A 19,953-nucleotide genomic window follows, 5' to 3' on the forward strand; every position below is an offset into this window, starting at 1 on the left:
ATACTGGTGGTAGGTTTTTTTCTTATTAAACTAAGTACTTCAGAGCCAGGCCCTATCTCCTTTCTGCCTAGGTTCATCCCCGAGCCCAACCTGCCGCCCCTGCTGCTCTACGACTTGGCGTCTCTGCCTGCTGGCGCAGACCCGCAGCAGGTGGTCAACATCGACCAGATTCGGGAGCGGCTCCCCGAGCTGCCCAGCGTGACCCGGGAGAAGCTCGTGCAGCAATATGGGATGCTGCCAGAACAAAGCCTCACCTTAGTGGTGAGTACTGCTCAGGGGCTCGGTGACCCAGTGCAGCGGTCGGGGTAACGCTGCACAGTGGGCTCTGGGTGGCAGGGGCAGGTTGCCTCGGTTGTACGGGGGATGCTTCTGAGCGCAACAAGGCGTGCTGACCTTCGCTCAGTGCCCTAAACGTAATGCTTCTCATGAAAGCGGAAGCAGAATCTCGTGTCTCGTTTCTTCTGCGTAGAAATGTTCGGCTGCTCACGGCAGCTGTGAGGCTTCCCGAAGAGCATTCAGATGTTATGGGTGAGTGTTTTCCCCTGTGTCTGCAGGACACCAGAAAATCCACGTATGGGGTTTCCAGCAGTAATGAACCAGCACGGGGTCTGGCAGGAAGTTAGGTTCTCAAAAGCCAGCCTGTCATTCTACCAGTTGTGCAAGGAAACATTTATTCCACGTGAAATGCTAAAAACTCTGACTAAAAGTATCGGTTCTTCGAGGCCTGCGGATGTGTCTGAAGGGGCACTAGAGAATCTGACACCGCCGAGGTCTGCATAGGGACCCCCCTGCTCTTCAGAGCTGCCCGGGCCCTGCAGTTTTCTTCGCCGTGGCAGCCCTGAGGTGGCGCGGCCCCAGTGAGCGTGGCGTGGGGCACAGCTGTCTTCTGCTGTCTGTAGGAGCAGGTGGGACATGCTGCCGCTGCATCTTTTAAGGACTAGGTGTAGCAGCAGAATCCAGGGAAATCTGCATTCTTTTTTCATTTTAATTGACTGATAACAAATATCTGAGGATGTTAGAATACATATATTTCTGTATAAATTTCTAGTTCAACAACAGCAACCCAGGCATTTCTGGTACAAGGTACTCAGTCGAATGTGTGTTGAATGAATGACTTTTCTCTTTATCATCTGTAAATTGGTTAATTTGACAAGAATCAGAGAGTCTCATGCAAAAACTCCTTTTTTCCTGCCAATAATGGTTAGGCATGATCCGTTATTTTTTCGTACTTTAGGCAGAGTTGATCACTGTCTCCTATGGGCTTCCTGTCTGTCTGATTCCCACCTCTGTGGCACCTCTACCACTGTATCTTAATTATTTATTGGTGTGTCTTGTTCAGGGCCTCAGAGGCAGGCACGGCTGCGTCCTCCCACTGTTGCTCAGCACAGAGCGCGCAGCGGCAGTGCTTACAGCCAGATCCTTGTAGGAATTACGTAGTTTGTCCGTGTCTCGTACAGAACGCCTTTTAACCTGAGTTCTTCCTAGGTCGATTTAATAAACCCTGGGTTCCAGGCTTACACGTCTTCCCCACCATCTTGGTCACTTGAATTTTCAGCCCACTCAAAATAAATTCCAGAATAAAAACTAAATGCTAAATTCTGGCCCTGCATTTTCTGACATATTTGCCAAGTTCTGTAGGGGTCGGAGGACAAGGACTGAGGCTGCACAGCCTGCGGGCGTCAGGTACCTCTCCGCTCCAAGCTCCTCCAGGTGGACGGGGCCACTTCTGGAGGTGGTGAGTGATGAGCTCAGGTTACTTGGCCTTTTTTTTTTTTTTTGCCCAAGACTGGTTTCTGAGAAGAATCCACTAAATAGAATGTTAAACATTGTTTTTGTGTATCAGCTTTCTTGAAAGAGCCGTGAAAGGACCTTCCTGCATCTCCTCCCACGAATGTGGCCACCTCTCTCCGAGGCGCTGCCTGGAAGTAGGTGCTCCCTTCAGAGCGCATCTCTGTAGGGTTGTCCCAGTCGCCCCTGAAGAGCACGGAGCATGTTCTCTGGGGGCAGGCCATGTTCACGTTCTTGTCTGTGTCCCAGCTCCCCTCGTGTGTCCTTCACAGTGCCGGGACCCAGGAGGCCTGGGCCCTCCGCAATAAACATCTTGGGGAGAGGTGGCAAATGAACGAATTTATGTTTTCATAGTTGAAGGCCCCCCATAGGGAAACTCATCTGTCTATTCATAGATACACTTTTATCTATCTATTCGTATCAACACTTTTGTTGCCCTCTCCTGTGTAGTAGGTACTGAGACAAGGACAAAGTTTAAAAAAAAAAAGATGTTTTCTTTACTTTCCAAAAACCTATTTATACACACACAGCACCACAGCTACCCAGCCCCAGGGGGTGGGTTGCAGTATATACATGTGTAATGTGGGGGGGGCCCGGAGGAGGGAGTGATTGCCTCCTTCCTCCAAGACTAGAGGGGAGAACCTCAAGAAGATGATTTTCGAGCCATTTTTAAAGGGACTAATTTTTTGATATCTTAAAAATATTTTTATAGCTTAAAAATAACATATTAGGTGGTTAGTGTTTTTCTTTTTTTAAGGGTTGGCACTTGAAATCTTTGTGATGGGAAAGAAGAGAACTTGATAGGAATGGGAAGAGAATGATTCAGACAAACTGTTTTCCTGAAATTAGGCATCCTGAGCTCTTTATGGCTTTGCAATCACTGGAAGCCGAGTTACTCATAACACACCCGAAAGAGAGACGTTCTGTGCTTTTTCCTGCCTTCATCGGAAACACGACAGATTGCTGAGAAGGGCAGATGCGCAAATCTAATGAGCCGTCCCCCCGTTGAAAGAGTGCCCAGGAGTACTCATTAAACAAGGAGCAGCGGTGGAGGTGCGCTTCGCAGGGCTCCCGCCCCGCGCGCCATGCCTTTGCGTTGCCTCTTAAATTAAGCATGAAGCACATACCCACCCACCCACCCACACATGCCTTACCCACCAATGATGACTTCAGAATTTAACTCTAGTCTTTAATTTGTCTTGTCATTTTAGTATGCAGTAAGCACTGAATTATTTATTGTTAACTTACCCTTGATATGATGGGACTCTAATATTATGTCTTAGCGCCCACCACGGTGTCTGGCACATAGTAGGGTAGGCACTCTGTGTGTGTTTGTTCCGTGAGTGGAGGACAGATGAGTAAACGCATGGGATGCCGTGACAAGGCTCAGGGAAGTCCTGGGAGGAGCGGTGTTCCTGATAAACGCGTCCCTGTTTCTAAAGGTCGGATACGTGAACCGCCCTTTTGACAACCAGCAAATCGTGGAATGACCCCTGCATCCCCGAGCTCTGGGTGGGAAGACCTGAGATGCTGCTTCAGCCACACCACGTACCAGGACCAGATGCAAAGCACGTGGTCTCTCTGACTCGTTTTCTGAGCTGACTTCACTAGGACATTAAGTCAAATCTACATTCTGATCTTCTCTCTTAAAGCCTCCTGATATTCCACTCCCAACAGCAACCTGTCTTAACTAGTTTTTCCTCCCCGGCCACCTAAAAGTATCATGCTCCACCAGAACTTCACCCTAGTTAGCTAACCTTGCTTCTCTCTCTTATGTCAAATTGCCTTGATTTCTGGCCTCATAGGTTAGGAATAAGGAATAGAAATGTGGAAGTTGAGATTCAGGTATTAGAAAATGGGAGAATTCTAATAGCATAGCAGGTCCTTCTCCGAGTCAGTATATCCAAGAGTAATTATTAAAATGATTATATACACATGTGCATTTCTCTTAGCAGACAATCTCAGGGTGACGTCCGCAGGGGCATCTCTTCCTCAACCCTGCCTTACCTGGCTTAGCCAGTGCAGACTGAGTGCCGCTGTTTGCCTGAGCAGCACGCGCAACAGGCTGTTCACCCACTGCCTGTCTGCAGTTTACGGCAGCCCACTTCTTCATCTGTCCTCCAGCCACCCTCTTAGGGTGCATACAGTTGTCCTGCCCACTTTACAGGGGAGGAAACCTGATCTCGGTGGTTGAGTGGTTGACACAAGGCGTTGAGGCACTTTCCTAAGCTGCGGGGGAGCCACGGTCAGACTGGGCTGGCTTCAGGGCCCAGGCCCTTCGTCTCTGGGCTCTTCCGCCTGCCTGCACCTGTGATGTGCCGTAGTAGGAAGTAGGGATGATGTTGCAAGTTCTCAGCTGTTTTGGAGAGAAAACAGAATTTTTACTCTCGTTCACATCGATGCTGTATCAGTCCCACTGATGTTCGATAAAGCAGTCATAGCGCTGTGTTTTGACCACTCCTCTAAAAAGTTCACTTAAAACTTTTTCCCAGTCCTCTTGGTTTTTAAGATTCCTCATTGCCTTATAAATAAACAGAAAGTGCTGTGTACTGAACTGAGTGAAAATCAGTCAACTCTAAGGTAAAGCAGAAATTACGTCCATTTTCTAAGTAGAAAACTTCAGTGAGAAAAGAAATGTAAGCACCCCTCTTGCAGCTTTGTCTCTTAAACTTTCTGCCTTAGGTACTTGGCGCCTTCTGCCAGAATCATTAAGGGGGTCTCCATGCAGGGCCAGGTGCGTGGGGTGTGGGGGATGATTTGGCCTGGACCCTTGAGTCATGTGACTCAGCACTTGTGAGGGACGGGTGTGAGCTCACAGCGTCCCTGGCTGTGTATGAAGTCAACACAAGGATTTCAGTCTCCTCTCTTGTGGGAGTTCTCAGGGGAGGAAGGGTACAGCATCCCCAATGTAGTGTTTTTTGAGAGCCTGCTGTACTCGCTACATGCCCTGTGCTGCTGTCAAATGTAAGAGGTTTTATCTTTCCCACGTTGCCTCTAACTCTAGGGTAGCCCTCCAGGGCAGGGGGTTAAAACACTGACCAAGGGGCAGACGCTCTTGATTCCAGGTCTCACTTCCAATACTTAGGAGCCAAGAGGGCTCTGCCAAGGGAACTGGAGCTGCGCCTTCCCAGCTGAAAGAGGAGGGGAGTGATGTGCTTCCCCCAAAGATAACAGACTCAGAAGAACCCTCCCTGAATCTAAGAACAGCCTGGATGCAGCCCAGCAGACTCCCCAGAAAATGCTGCCAGAGGTCAGAGCACCGCTGACACGTTGAGAGCCAGGCAGGGCAGAGTGTTAGGGAAGGTCCTGCATGGCCCCTTGGACACTACGGGAGAGTGGGACAGGGACCGTCCGCAGCGGTGACACAGGCGGTGACCTGTGTCTGTCTGTCTTTGGGAGCAGCCTCGAGGAGTCCTTGAACAACTCCATTTCTCCCCAGCTGGTTATTCCCTGTTTAGGTCATAACCCTTATTTCTGACATAGGAGCGGTTAAGGTGTCTCCAAGGAGCAAACAGAAAGGACATCATGACTGCGGTTGGTTGCTAAATCGGTTATTTTCCAAGAGTTTGGTTGTGAGTCTCCAGTAAGCTTGAAATGGCATGGGGTGTTTTCTGGCTGAATTGCCTGTAACACAATTTTCGTTGGTGAATGCCTGTGTATCCCGTAGGCAGTGCTGTCTTAGTAGTTTGAAGAAGCATCTGAAACCCTGTTGACTGGTGTTAGACGGCCCACACCTCCTGAGGAGCAGAGGGCTCGCCCTCTGACAGCCGAGGAAGGAAACTCCACTTGGCCGGCGTCATCACCCACCATATTTCAGCTCCACGCAATTTTCAAAATTGATTTTATTCTTCATTTTATAACATTGCATCCGCCGCTTGCCAGCTTTGGATGCATTCACGGTCATTCTGTGCACTGGAAAAACAACCGGTGTTTTTGGAATAAAAACGTGCATCTTCTAACTTAACTCCTGCAAAACCAACAGTTCATCTCAGATATGTGACAGGGCTTTCAGAGATGAGGGTCCACTGGGCTCAGAGCCATCTGACCCCACAGGGCCCTGCCCAAGGGGACGAAACGCTGGGAGGAGGGAAGGTCCCGGGTGCTTAACCTTGGGGAACCCCGGGGGCTCTGCCTCTCATGCGTAAGTAACACAGACTCCCTCCGTGTTGGGCATGCTGGGCAGCTGTGTGTTAAAGGACATCGAAATGTGATCACAGTCAGAACTGATTTCTCTTTTTTTAATATATTTTATTGATTATGCTATTACATTTGTCCCATTTCCCCCCTTCCCTCCTCCCTGTACCCCCTTTCCCACCCATGTTCCCCCTCTTTAGTTCACGTCCATGTGTCATTCTTATGAGTTCTTTAGCTTCTACATTTCCTGTACTATTCTTGCCCTCCCCCTATCTATTTTCCACCTACATTCTATGCTACTTATTCTCTATACCATTTCCCCCCTCCCCTCCTCCCACCCCCCCTGCTGCTAGCCCTCCATGTGCCCTCCATTTCTGTGGTTCTGTTCCTGTTCTAGTTGTTTACTTAGTTTCTTTTGGTTTTGCTTTAGGTGTGGTTGTTAATAATTGTGAGTTTGCTGTCCTTTTTACTATACATGTCTTTTTCTTTATCTTCTTTTCTTAGATAAGTCCCTTTAGCATTTCATAAAATAAGGGCTTGGTGATGATGAACTCCTTTAATTTGACCTTATCTGAAAAGCACTTTATCTTCCCTTCCATTCTAAATGAGAGCTTTGCTGGATAGAGCAATCTGGGATGTAGGTCCTTGTCTTTCATGACTTGGAATAGTTCTTTCCAGCCCCTTCTTGCCTGTAAGGTCTCTTTGGAGAAATCAGCTGACAGTCTGATGGGAACTCCTTTGTAGGTGACTGTCCCCTTATCTCTTGCTGCTTCTAGGATTCTCTCCTTCGTTTTTACCTTGGCTAATGTAATTATGATGTGCCTTGGTGTGTTTCTTCTTGGGTCCAACTTCTTTGGGGCTCTCTGAGCTTCTTGGATTTCTTGGAAGACTGTTCCCTTTGCCAGATTGGGGAAGTTCTCCTTTATTATTTGTTCAAATAACTTTTCCACTTGTTGCTCCTCCCCTTCTGGTACCCCTATAATTCGAATGTTGGAACGTTTAAAAGGTGTCCTGGATGCTCCCAAGACTCTCCTCGATTTTTTGAATTCTTATTTCATCATGCTTTCCTGCTTGGTTGATTCTATCTTCCTTCTGGTCCACTGTATTGTTTTGAGACTCAGATTCCTTCCTTTCTCTATTGGCTCTCCTCCATGTATCTTCCTGCATCTCTTTTATGGTAACCTGCATCCTTTCATCTAAATTGCGCCCAAAATCAACCAATTCCGTGAGCTTTCTGATCACCAGCGTTTTGAACTGTGCATCTGATAGATTGGCTATTTCTTGGTCGCTCAAAAGGATGAGTCCTGGGGGACTGATCTGCTCTGTTGTACACATGTCTTATGTCTTTCCCTGTCTCTCCTATTTTTTTTTCCGGTCTGGTCGCTCTTGTTACGGTGGGGGGCGGAGCCTTAGGCGTTCACCGGGGCTGGGCGCCCCAGTCACTAGATTGTGACGTTATATGTGGGGGCGGGGGCGGGGGCGGGGATGGGGATGGGAGGGAATCAATGGCGGCAGTTCAGTTCTCCTGGGCCCAGACCCTTCCCTGGGCTCCTGGGCTGCGAGCTCTGCCCTGGTCCACAATCGCTGCCCCACTGGGTCCGGCAGCCGCCGCTTGCGTACTCAGGGATCACCGCTACGCTCCTGCGCCCGGATGGCTGTTGCGCCGATTCCGCGCCAAACTTTCCCCAACCTCCGTGCGCCGCCGACCCGCGCCAGCCCCGCACCCGCTCGGCTCGTCATCTCCTACCAGTCTGGATGAACGGGTCTACTTCAACTTCTTGGCTGTCCGACCTCCATTCAGATAAATCCTCTATCAGTTCTGTGTGTTATGCTGACCATAATTTATTGTTGTTCCAATCTTGGTTGTGCAAGGTGGCACGGTGCGTCCACCTATTCCTCCATCTTGCCGGAAGTCCTGATTCAGAACTGATTTCTTGACAACATGTTTTTTGTGTGCCATTTTTGCAGATGTAGTCATCTGATTATTCCTGTCCGCGGTCAATTTTTACTTCCTAAATTATGTGGGTTCTGATTATCCAAGGAAAAGTCTCATTTCCAAGTTGGTTTCCCTCAACAGCTCTCACAGTTAATGCATCTCAGAGAAGGTAAACTCATTTTCACCTCCATCTAGGCAGCGGTAGGTGAACACACCCCCCGAAGGGACCCGGGACTCGGCGCTGAACTTGGAAATGCATGCGTCCCAGCTCTGCTGGGGAGAGAGCACAAGCGAAATTGTTAGGATCAGAGTTTCTCTCAGGGTTTAGGGCTTCCCAGGCCCTGCTAGGAACATGACCCAGGGGTGGAAATTGTGGGGCCCAAAACAGGACTATAGAACTCTCTAGCTGCGTGTTTGTTGAGACAGACTAGAGGGCAGACCCAGGGTATTCTGGGGTCAGTTTCAGAACCTCTGCAGATCCCTGTACCCTTGAAAGTGGCAGTGACGGTTCAGGGTTCCGGCTTCCTCCTGACATGCATGGAGAAGGGTGTCTCCTCCACCGGCCTCCTACCACCAATTGACTACCTCTGGTTTTTCCCCACTGAAGCCTCCTCTGATGAGTCACTTTTTTCTGGTTCGCTCACTGAAAGATGTCCGCGGTCCTTCTGTTTCCACAAAAAGCACAGGGTGGATTCGTTCAAGGCACAGACCCAAGTCAGCACCCACTGTGCATCCCAGCCCTTACTCCAGCCACGGCTTCTGCCGTCCGCTCCGGAACACCACCCTCTCCGACCCCTTCCGTCGCTTCCATTTCCACCCCAGCACTAACACGTGCTGTTATTTCCGGGGCCGTTTATCGCAGAGTTGGTGGGTCTGCGTTCTGTTTTTCTCCCACTGTAAGAAAGGCCAAGTTCACAGGGAACAGCAGAGCCCCCATTGACGTGCACATACTGGGCCTTCTAACAGCGTCTCCAGAAATGCTCGGTGGCTGTGCACCCCAGCGCCCCACCACTCCGAGGGGCCAGAGGGAGGCAATTTGTGCTGGTACCTCCGCAAAATGATGCCTCCTAATCCAGGAGAGCCTTGCCCAGTTGGAGCCACTGTCGTTCAGTCCACAGGTGCGGGGTGTCCTGGACAGGCAGTGGCTCCCACCACAGGCCGGCCCTGCCCAGTTAGGTGTAAGCCCACCCCGAGTTACTCGTGTTAGAGGAGTCAGAGGGCAGTGAAATACAGTACACTTCCTCCTATCAAGACTGTGTGAGCGATCATGGAGCTCATTTGGTCGTGTCGGAAGGTGTTTCAGAATGGGGCATTGTCTCGGTTTGGACGTGCTCGCTGTACCTTCCCTCAGGAGGCACTGTGGCGGGGATGCAGGGGACAGGCTGGGGGAGCTCCGGCCCAGGGCCAGTGCCGCTGTCTGCCTTCACGATCCAGGAGCCGGTGCGTGTCTTGCCGCAGCAGAGTGCCATGTGGTCTGGTGTGCGCCGGCAAAGGCAGAAAATGAACTTGCCATTTTCTCCTCATTTCTAAGCTAATTGCTAAAGCCCTTTGCAATGTTTTTAATGTTAAGAACCTTTGAACAGCTGGCAGGTATCAAGTGAAATGATGGAAGTGGTGGGAAAGTGCATTCTTTTGACGAGCGAGTCGCCTCACAGCACACCGGGCACCAGCACTCGGCCGGTCCCCAGGAAGGCAGGGAGGCTAAGAGCGAAGCCCACTGAGGTGGAGAGCCCAGCCCTTTTGTGCTGTGACCTCTTGTGAGTTAGTGCCTCAGTGTCATCATTTTTAAAAGAATTCTGCTACCTGCCTCCATGGGTCATTTTGGGAATTAAATGAGTTAATGTAGAGAAAGCACTTAGAACAGTGCATGATACCTATTATTGCTGTTAAAGTCTGTTATTATCATTAATACCATTTGCAGCAGCAGCTCTGTGTAGCTCCCCACAGGGCTGGCTGCTGATCTCCGTGTCTCCCAAGTAGTCTTGCCTGGATTGCTAATCTAGGGTCGCCGCGCTGCCAGATCACCCTGCCACACAACCAGCTGCTCCTCAGCTTGTCCTTTGGGCTTTTTCTCCTCCGAACCTGCCACTGGGCAGCTGTCTCTGTCCGGTTTCATTCAACCTCTAAGTATAGACCGGCTCATTTCTGCCCTGTCATCGGGTTCCCTGGGTGTGGCAGCTGAAAAATCAGCTTTCATCTCACTCCAACTGGATGGCCTTCCCACATTTTATCACCTCTGAAGGCAGAACGCAAAAGACAGCTTTGGGGCACATTGCTTCCAGGGCCCAGCGCCACAGTGAGTCGGGGTTCCTTCCCAGAGCAGGCAGTGAGGCGAGGTGGTGGATTCCCTCTGCCTGGCCTCACACCAGCACTGACCAGCTGACGGATCCATTAGCCGTGGAGGTTCTGGGAGCGTCTGAGAGGCTGACCTGGCCTTGGCTCTGGGTGTAATGGAATGCTTTGGGAGATTGGATAAAATGTGAGAAGGATGCTTCCTGGCATAGAGCTGTAAAGACTGCTGGGTATTCTCCAGAAGACAGGGCCAGTTGTCCCTGCTGCTGTAGCTGTCTCTGTAGGGACAGCTGGCCAGAGACTTGATGCCCCATGCTGCTGAAGCGTCAGCTCTGCCTGGTGTGGGGGGACATTAGTGCTAAGTCGGAGGTTTGCTTGTTGCCTTTGAGAAGGACGTTAAGGGTCTGCCAATGCAGGGGCCTTTCTGCCTTACTGGTAATACAGTTTTCATGTAAGGGGATTACTGGCCCACTGTCTTTCTGAGAAAACCAGAGCCACACTGCCACATTCACAAGGGACCTCTGAGATCTGTGCCAAGTTCATTAGCATTTGCCTAACTCAGAAAAACCAAGAAGACCTTACCTAGAACGTTTTGTATTTTTTCCTGAAAAGCTGGCTTCAGATCTAAAGAACCAGAGTAGGCACCCGCATGTGACTGTTTATCGATCTGTCGTTATCCGGGCAGCGGCAGCTCAGCCCTCTTCAGCCCCGTCTGTAGCTCACCGGTCACGATCGCAGGTGTTCATGTCCACCGCGGGCTGTGTGCGGAACCCACGGATCCTTCCAGTGGAGTACAGTACCAGCGCAAAGAGGCTTCATCACGGCACTGACACAGAAAGACAAACAGAAACCTGACTTGCCAAGTTATCTGTCCAATAAAAAAACCACCCGGGGGAGAAGAATAGATATTCATCACGTCCCAGCAACTCAGCCAAGCCTGCGAGTTCAAGTGCAGTATTTCTAGGCGAATTTAGAAAACCTTTCTCTGGCAGAGAGTTCTCCTGACAGGTCTTTCCAGCAGCGGCCAGCCTGTCTGGGATAGAACAAAGGGTTTCTTCCCGCCTGATTCGGGCTGGATGGCAGTATTCTACTTCCCCAGCGGTTTGGGCAGCATTAGGGAGGTTTGGATACTTTTCCATAAGTTAAGCAGAACTTCCTTTTCAGGCTGTCTGCCTTTGCCTCTATCTGTAGTCAAGTGTTGGTTGGTGAGGCGGCCTCTGCCCTGGTTTAGCATGAGCAGAATAATAGCGTTGGTTTGAAAAGAGATTCAAGAGATGATTATGGGATTATTCAGCTGGCTTGTCATCAGAGAATGTATCTGTTACAAAGGGCATGTAGATTTTTTTATTGTGGGATTTCTACTAAGCAGCTGTGTGTGTGCATGTTACAGCATTTACAGTGGCTAAATTTTCTGAGCATTTTTGTTACTATGTCTTGCTTCTTCCTAGTATCTTATTTTTTCCAGAAGGTTCTTTCATTTAAGTGAAAGTTCTCTAAAAGGGGCAAAGATGAAAAGCTTACCTGTAGTATAAAGTTAAAAAGGAATATGAGGTCTGTCCAGAACGTATCCAGCCATGTAATACTAAAAATAGAGATACAAGACACAAGAAACACTGTACATAGGACAGTGCCACCTCAGTCCCCTTCAAAGTAGGCACCTTGGGACCTCACACATTTCTCCCATTCACCATCAGCTGCCCTGTCATATTTTCCTGAATCTCATCAACAGTCTAAAATCTCTTCCCTTCCGAATATGATTTCAGTTTTGGGAAAAGCCAGAAGTCACAGGGCACCAAATCTGGGCTATGGAGGGGCTGAATTACCCAGGTGATTTGATGTTTTGCAAAAAAACTCTGTGTGGGTTGTGATACATGAGCAGGTGCGATGTCGTGATGAAGCTGCCAATCACCAGTTACCCACAGCTGCAGGCTTCTGAATCATCTGAGTAGTTTCCAGGGAGGAATGTTCAAGTTTTATGCAAAATTTGATGCAGATTCGTTGTTCTGCTGGCTCAGTCATTTTGAATGTGAGGGCCACACATTACACATGCTCACTCCACAGCATCTACTGTGCCCACTGACAAGTACAGTGAAGTCATCATTGTTCACGCATGTGCGTTCCAGTCCACTCTCCTTGGCTGCCAGGTTACGTCTTTGTTGCACAAACCATTCTCATTATATTCACAGTGGCTAGGCTTTTTCCAGACAGACCTCATATTTCAAGGAATAGTGGTTTGATCTGAATTTCAGCAGGCTGGGGAAATCTGCTTAGAATATGTCCCCTCTGCATTTGGAAACTTCAGCCTTCCCTGTGCAAGTAGGACATGGTTTTCTTTTTTCTTTTTTTTTAACTGAAAACAAGGGGTGAACTTAGCGAGATTTCTTGATTCTGCCAGATCTATCTAAGCTGGCAGTTGGCCATAGTGTATAACTTGATGAGTACCTTGGGGTTATTCTTATGCATAATGGCGGCATGTCTAATATTTAAAGGTAAACAAGATAAAGAATGAGTGTTTGCATGTGATTTTGGAAAAATACACATGGCAATGGGAGACATTGATTCCTGTGCTGATACCGACCAAGCAGCCGCCGTGGCCCGGCGCTGACTTAGCCCTAGTTGCAGAGTGAGCAGGGCAGCGTGGCGCCTGACACGTGGAGCTGACAGTGCAGAATCTTTGGATGCAGAGCAGGAAAGTGGAGTCTTCTCCGAGCAGACCCAACCCAGCCGATGGCATGCACGGAGCGAGATGACAGGCAGGGTCAGCGGGCCTAGCTTGATTCAGAGGCTAGAAGCTGCTGCTCCCTCCACCAGTTATGTGTGCTACGTGGGTCACATGTGCCCACGTTCTTCCTCATTCTGAAAACCATTTCTGTCACCTCCTGGCATGATGCGGAGATGAATACAGTTACAAACCACTTTCAGTTTTTCAGAGTTAGAATATTCTGTTTGTTTCTTCTTGATTACTTTTCTTACCTTGTTATTCTAGCAATCACTCAGACTTCCAGCAGAGGACAGGATGGAAAAGAGACAGGACAATGAACTCAGGCTGAACATTGTGGGCCCAAGGATGAAGGGTACAGGGTACACACGGCTAACACTGACAGGGAAGCAGGTTTAGGGGATGGTGGGTGTCACCATCCTCTGGTCCACAGAGTCACGGCTCTGAAATGTGTTCATCCCTTTTAGAAAATGCTATAGAAATGTACGGCGACAGTAGAAGAATACTTGCTGTTTACTGGAAGCGATCAGAATTTTCTGATGACATCTTCGTGTTTAGGAAATAACAAGTTAATGTCTCAGAGGAGGCAGAGGTGTAGGCAGTTTGATTTGCTTTCAGAATGCTGATCTTTCACTTTTTTGGAGGTTTTATACAATTTTTATTCCTTCACAGAATGAAGTTGGCCTGCTGGAGTTCTTCCAGAATGTGATCAAAGAAACTAGGGCAGAGCCCAAAAAAGTGACTAGTTGGGTCCTCAACACTTTTCTGGGATTTTTAAAGCAGCACAACCTTGCCGTCAGTGAGAGGTGAGTGGGGTCAGGGGACTTCTTCTTCCTTTGTGGTGAACTCCGTGTCCAGACGCAGCTGAACTGGGACAGGGCCAGTGTGTTACTCTCCTTGTTCTCCCCAGGATCTCCTGACAGGATGCAAGCATCCCCTGTGAATTCTAAATTCTAAAAGCTGTCCTCCATCACATCTGAAAATGCATTTATTTGTTCAAATCTCTGACTGTCCTCACTGTCCTTTGTACTGTGCTGGGGCCTGCATGTGAACAAGATAGGAGTGTACAAGTGTGAGGGGCCTACAGACCTATGAGAAAACAGACAGTGGGAGACCCCCAATAGCAGTGGAGCAAGTGGAAGCTATGTTCACCTCCTCATAGGACCAGACTGGAATTACAACTAAAATAGAGAGCAGTCAACCTGAATAACTAACCAAAACTAGATGAAGAGTAGTCTTATAACCAAGGATTCACAGAAAAGCCACAGCGAGATGGTGGGAAGGGTGGAGATGGGAAACGGGCTGGCCCCACTCCCACGGGCAGTGGCTGAGATTCTGGAGGGATATCTCAGCTGCAAAGGTTTCCCCTGAGAAGAGTGGAGCCTGATTCAACCCCAAGCCAGGTTCCAGAGGCCAGAGCCCCAGAGCTAGGAAGAGGCACCCACTTAACATCTGACTGTGCAAATTGGCAGGGATTATGCCCACCAGGGAGAGACAGGAGTCTGCTGGAGACATAGGTGCCCTCTTAAAGGGCAAATGCACAAAATTTCATTCAAATCTCCTGGGCTCCAGCAGAGAGAGGGCTGAATAGACTAGTTGTGTGAGGGGAGACTGGGGTTTGTGGCTCTGGAAAGAGAGCCAAACAGATAGCCACTAAGATTCCTGTGCTGAGCCCCTTGCCCACACCACAAATGCCATCATTCTTGGGTGGAGCACTCCCTTGCAAGACCATCAGCCTGGAGGAATGCATAGCCCCACCCTCTGGACTCCCTGTCACCCCACCCTGCAGAGTTCATACCCTGCTGAGGAGCCAGCCGCCTGAGCTGGGATATAGAGGTCTAGGCAGGTTCAGAGGGTGTCAGTGACTGAGTGGTGTGGTTTTGGGGCAGAGGCCATGCCCCCACTTTCCCATGAACCTCACTGGTGCCTTCTCATGGGAGATCCACTAGCCCTGCTCTCTGGGCTTCCAGTGGCCCCGCCTCCTGACCCCTGGTGGCTCTGTCCTGCTGAGGTCTGGGCAGAATCAAGAAAAGACTAAATTGTGTGTCTCTGGGGTGGGGGCCACTCCCCATGCCTTCCCCCAAGGCTGACCAACATCTCCCCGTCATGGGAGGTCCACTGGCTCCATCTCCCCAGGTCCTGGCAGAATCTGGGAGAGACTGAGTTGTGTGGCTCTAGGATGGGGGCCATTTTTCCTTCGCATGCCCAACTGGTGCAGGGACCTCCTTCACCTGGCCGGATCTTGGTCTGTTTGGGCCTGATAAACTCTGCTGGCATTTCCCTGATGACTCTCTGATACCCCACCTGCCACAAAGGTGTGTAAACACCCAGCAGGTCCCAGCTAGACTTGGCACACCCAGGAACATTTGCTGAGTGGCCTCAGACCCAGCAATGGCACCAAGTTTGAACCTGCATCGATCTGGTGAACACCACTCACCCCTACCTGGTGACTCACTGAGAGCCTGTCTCATGCAACTCCAGTATCATCAGAGGCTCTTTAAGTGGCTGAGCCTAACAGGCGGGCAGAGGCAGATGGCAGGGTGCCCTGGGATTTTTGCTGACCTGCCCCGGGGCCTGCTGCTCGTAAAAGGCAGCCTTGATATGCAGCTTGGTCCTTCCTCTACACATGCAGGCCCAGCAGAGGCAGCCACAAACTGTAGATTGCTTTATGGCTCTAAACAGGTGGCCCAGGACCAGTTATGGGCAGTGTCTGACATTGGGCTGCACCAGAGTCCCTCCCAAGAGGCCCCAGAGCCAGCACACCCAGTGGTCAGCTTCAGAAAACATCAGAGCAGGAACCAGTAAGCTTCACAAGCGGCATATTGAACGGGAGATCTTGGCAGGTACCAGACCTTGCTGAGGCAGACTCTGCTTTGTGTGGTCAGCACCTGCACACATCAGTTTGTACACTGTGGTTGGGGTTGATCCCCACAGTCAGCCAACCTGAGGGTTGACTCTGAACATGAACTGGCCAATAGCAGTCAAGACTCAATTGCAACAGGAGGGTGCCCATAACCACACAAGGGACTTGGAGCACCCTGTTCAGGTGATCAAGGAGACTGGGTCCCATAGGACATTTGCTAATAAGGCCACCCTACCAAGACTGGGAGTCACAGCAGATCTACCTGATACATAAAAACAAACACAAAGAGGCAGCCACAACCAGAGACAATCATGCCCCAAATGAAAGAACAGGAGAAATCTCTAGAATGAAATGAAGCCAACCAATGTATCAGATATAGAGTTCCAAAAATGGTTATAAGGATGATCAGGGAACCTGGAACTATAACAGCATGAAAAAGGACATGGAAACCATAAAAAAGAACTAGTCAGAAATGAAGACTACAGCATCTGAAATGAAGAAGACACTAGAAGGAATAAATAGTAGGTCGGATGACGCAAAGGACTGGCTCAGCGATTTGAAAGACAAGGCAGCAGAAAACACCCAATCCAGGCTGCAAAAAGAAAAAAGAACTTTAAGAAATGAGGAGAGTTTAAGGGACCTTGGAACAACATGAAGTGTAAGAACCTCTGCGTCATAGGGGATACCGGAAGGGGAGGAGAGAGAGCAGTGGGTCGAGAACCTGTATGAAGGAATAATGACTGAAAATTTCCCTAACCCGGTGAAGGAAAAAGACACACAAGTCCAGGAAGTGCAGAGAGTCCCAAACAAGATGAACCCAAAGAGGCCCACACCAAGACGCATTGTAAACTGCCACAGGTTAAACAAAGAGAATTGTAAAAGCACAGGAGAAGATAGTTGCCTACAAGGGAGTTCCCATGAGACTGTCAGTTGATTTCTCAACTGAAACATTCCAGGCAGGAAGGGATTGGCATGAAATAGTCAAAGGGATGAAAAGCAAGGACCTACAACCAAGACGACTTTACCTAGTAAGGGTATCATTTAAAACTGAAGGAGAAAAGAAGAGCTTCCCAGACAAGAAAAAGCTAAAGGAGCTCATTACCACCAAACCATTATTACAAGAAACGTTAAAGGATCTTCTTTAAGAAGAAAGGAGAAAAAAGAAGAACGTAGTTAAAAGATTAAATGGTAATAAATATATACCTATAAATAACCATTTTAAATGTAAATGGCTTAAATGCTGCAGTCAAAAGACATGAACGAGGGTAGCTGAATGGGTAGGAAAACGAGACCCACATGCTGTCTACGAGAGTCCCACCTCAGCATGAAAGATACACACAGACTGAAAGTAAAGGGATGGAGAAAGATATTTCATGCAAATGGAAATGAAAAAGAAGCTGGAGTAGCAATACTTTGTGTGTGGCAAAACAGACTTTAAAGCAAAGGCCTATTTAAACAATGTAAGCCTCTACCGGGAGACTGTGTTTAAGATGTTTTCTGTGATGCCAATTAAAATCACAACAAGACACCACCTCACACCTGCCAGAATGGCTGTCATCAATAAATGAACAAACAACAAGTGCTGGAGAGGATGTGGAGAAAAGGAAACCCTCGTGCACCGTTGGTGGGAGTGCAGACTGGTGCAGCCACTGCAGAAAGCAGTATGGAATTTACTGAAAAAGCTGAAAATAGAACTGCCTTATCGCCCAGTGAATCCACGTCTGAGAATTTATTGCATAAACCTCAAACACTGGTTGGAAAGACCCGCACACCCCTGTGTTCGTGGCAGCATCGTTTGTCACAGCCAGTCCGGTCCGTAGGTGAGTGAGGGAAGCAGTGCGGCACGGTCACCAGTGGAACACTACTCAGCCATGCAAAGAAGGAAATCTCCCTTTCTGAGACGGCACGGATGGACCTGGAGAGTGTTGTGCCGGGTGAAACAAGCCCGTCAGAGAAAGCCAAACACCACATGATTTTCCCTACATGTGGTCTAGGAGGTCTCAGGCCTGTAATAGGAAAAATAGAGGCCTTATTGCAGAAGATGGTCAGTAAAGGGTGATCGATGGCAGGGCTGAACATGGGAGGGGCTGGGGGGGAGCAGTCGTCTCGGACCAGCACCATGTTCATGCTTCCTGCCCGGGCAGTGGAGTGAAATGAGGGGCAGTGGGAGGGACAGGAAGAGGGGGAGCAAGTTGAGAGGGACAAGGAGGGGGGATACCACTTCCTTTCTGGAGTGCTGGGTCGGAGCTGCCTATAAGAGAGCCCCCTCATGGGGATTACCAGCGAGCAGTTTGTTGGTGTGGATCTGCAGCTGACAGGTATACGGGACATACAGATCAGAGCATTCTCCTTTGTTCATTATTCAGCGCATGTTAAATCAGACCAGTCAACTTGACAGACACCGTCTCAGCTTTCAGAGCTGACAGCCTAGAAGCTGGTGATTACAAAGCAGTGATTTAGGGGCTCTGGGAAGGGAAGGTGACAGCAAAGCTAAGCCCTGAGCGAAGGATGAGTAGAGGCACTTCTGGGAACGCCAATACATAGTCAGGTGTAAGTGCAACGTGGAGTCGCTGGGGCCGGTGAGAGTGTCAGGGAGGATGCAGCGAGATACGATGGCTGTGGCGGGGCCTGAGGCTCTCTGGACTGTAACTAAGAGGCGTGGGCTGTTTCAGAACGTGTTTGGGGAGATGGGAGCCCTGGAGAGGTGCTTGGATTTCGTGGGCAGAGGAAGCTAGACGAGCAGTGACAGTCGTGAGAAGAGATGCGCTCCCTCCCTCGCCAGCCTGAGGTGAAGCCCGGGAAGCACAGGAAGCTGCCCTAGGCCACTGGTCCTCAGCACGCAGGAAGCAGAGGAGGGTCAGTCAAAAAGGAGGAGGAGCATCTGGAGGCCCAGGGCAAGGGTTTTCATGAGGGGGTCTAAAGGTGTCCCACAGGGTGCAGCAGGATGGGGGAAAGGTATATGTTTGGCAACGAAGCAAGGGATGGGGATTTTTAACAGCACAGCTGTAGGGACAGGGTTAGAGTCCAACCACCACATGCTGACGAGGGTCCGTGGTAGCCACTGATGCCAGGTCTTTATTGGTAAGAAATAAGGTACCAGGCAGAGGCACAGGACTGCAAGGTCACCTGAAGACATTTTCAAGATAGGGAAGGTCTCAGCAATTGTGAAGGTGTGGAATTGAAGCCACAGGAGAGGGGAAGCAGGCATGTAGGTCCAGTGGGATTCTCAGGAGTGGGCGTGGCGGGCCTGAGAGCACAGCTGGAGGGGTTTGTCTGATGGAAGAGGAGGCAGCGCCGTTGAGAGTTCGGGATTCTGCACCAGCTGACGTTCTAGTGAGGTGGGAGGTGCGAGTGTGTGCCGAGGGGGACGGGTTGCTGAAAGGAAGCTGCCAGAACAGCTGTCTCAGTGGGGGAGCCGGGTTGGGGGAGAAGTAAGTGAGGTAAAGGGGTTATTGACTAGCAGCAGCCCCTGGATGTCCAAGTCCCAGTGTCTTCCTCCAGGAGCTCCTTGCATCCCATTCAGCAGAAGCAGAGAAGGGGGACTTTGGGCCTGAAATGACATTGGGGATTGAGAAGGGCAGCACATTCCTCAAGTACAGCTTAGCCAGGCTGACTTGCTGCAGCGGTGTCTGTCTCTGCAGTCCAGGCTGGGGACGGAGTTGTGGCCCTGTAAGAGCTCCGGAGGACTGGCTGAGGGGAGATGGGAGTGTCCCATTCCCGGGCTCTGTAGACCCGCTGGCCTCGGGGTTGGGGACAAGCGCACGAGGCTTAGGCCTCCAGGGTCAGACCGTTCGTTCTTCAGTGGAGGTGCGTTCCCTGTCCAGAAACCAGTGTTCTCTGGCAGCAGCAAGTCAGCAGCTGGTGCTTCTGCGGCCATTGCGTTCCTTGTCTGACACGTGTGTTTATCTGATGAGGGGTCTCCCAGGTGAGTGAGGCAGGAGCTGGTCTTTGCCGCCGCCCCACTCCAGGTGAGCCCTGGTGTGTCTGGAGTCGGTCCGTGCAGAATACCAGACATCCCTGTTGGGGGCTAGAATTCCGTGATACAAATATTACTGACCTACTGTGTGTCTAGCATCGTGGGTATAAAAAGGTGATTGAAAAATCCCAAGTGCAATTAGGCCAGTGGAGGTATTGTATAGTGTGAATGTATAACCTAACTAATGAGTTGAGGTCATTAGATGAAAGGCAGAGTATTTTTAATCATGCTACCCTCTAACTCTG

General features: G+C 49.8%; 1 protein-coding gene across 2 annotated transcripts in view; it reads left to right on the forward strand.

Moving 5' to 3' along the window:
* GATB (glutamyl-tRNA amidotransferase subunit B) overlaps positions 1-19,953 on the forward strand; it is a 73,712-nt gene that overhangs the window by 41,537 nt on the left and 12,222 nt on the right. For both annotated transcript variants that reach the window (XM_045831719.1, XM_045831720.1), the window contains 2 exons: positions 72-261; positions 13,542-13,675. In XM_045831719.1, the coding sequence (XP_045687675.1) occupies positions 72-261; positions 13,542-13,675 (324 nt within the window). The remainder of the gene's footprint in view (positions 1-71; positions 262-13,541; positions 13,676-19,953) is intronic.

The sequence above is a fragment of the Phyllostomus hastatus genome, unplaced genomic scaffold (assembly GCF_019186645.2).
Source record: "Phyllostomus hastatus isolate PE091 unplaced genomic scaffold, TTU_PhHast_1.1 phas_contig_159, whole genome shotgun sequence".
Classification (NCBI taxonomy): Eukaryota; Metazoa; Chordata; class Mammalia; order Chiroptera; family Phyllostomidae; genus Phyllostomus; species Phyllostomus hastatus.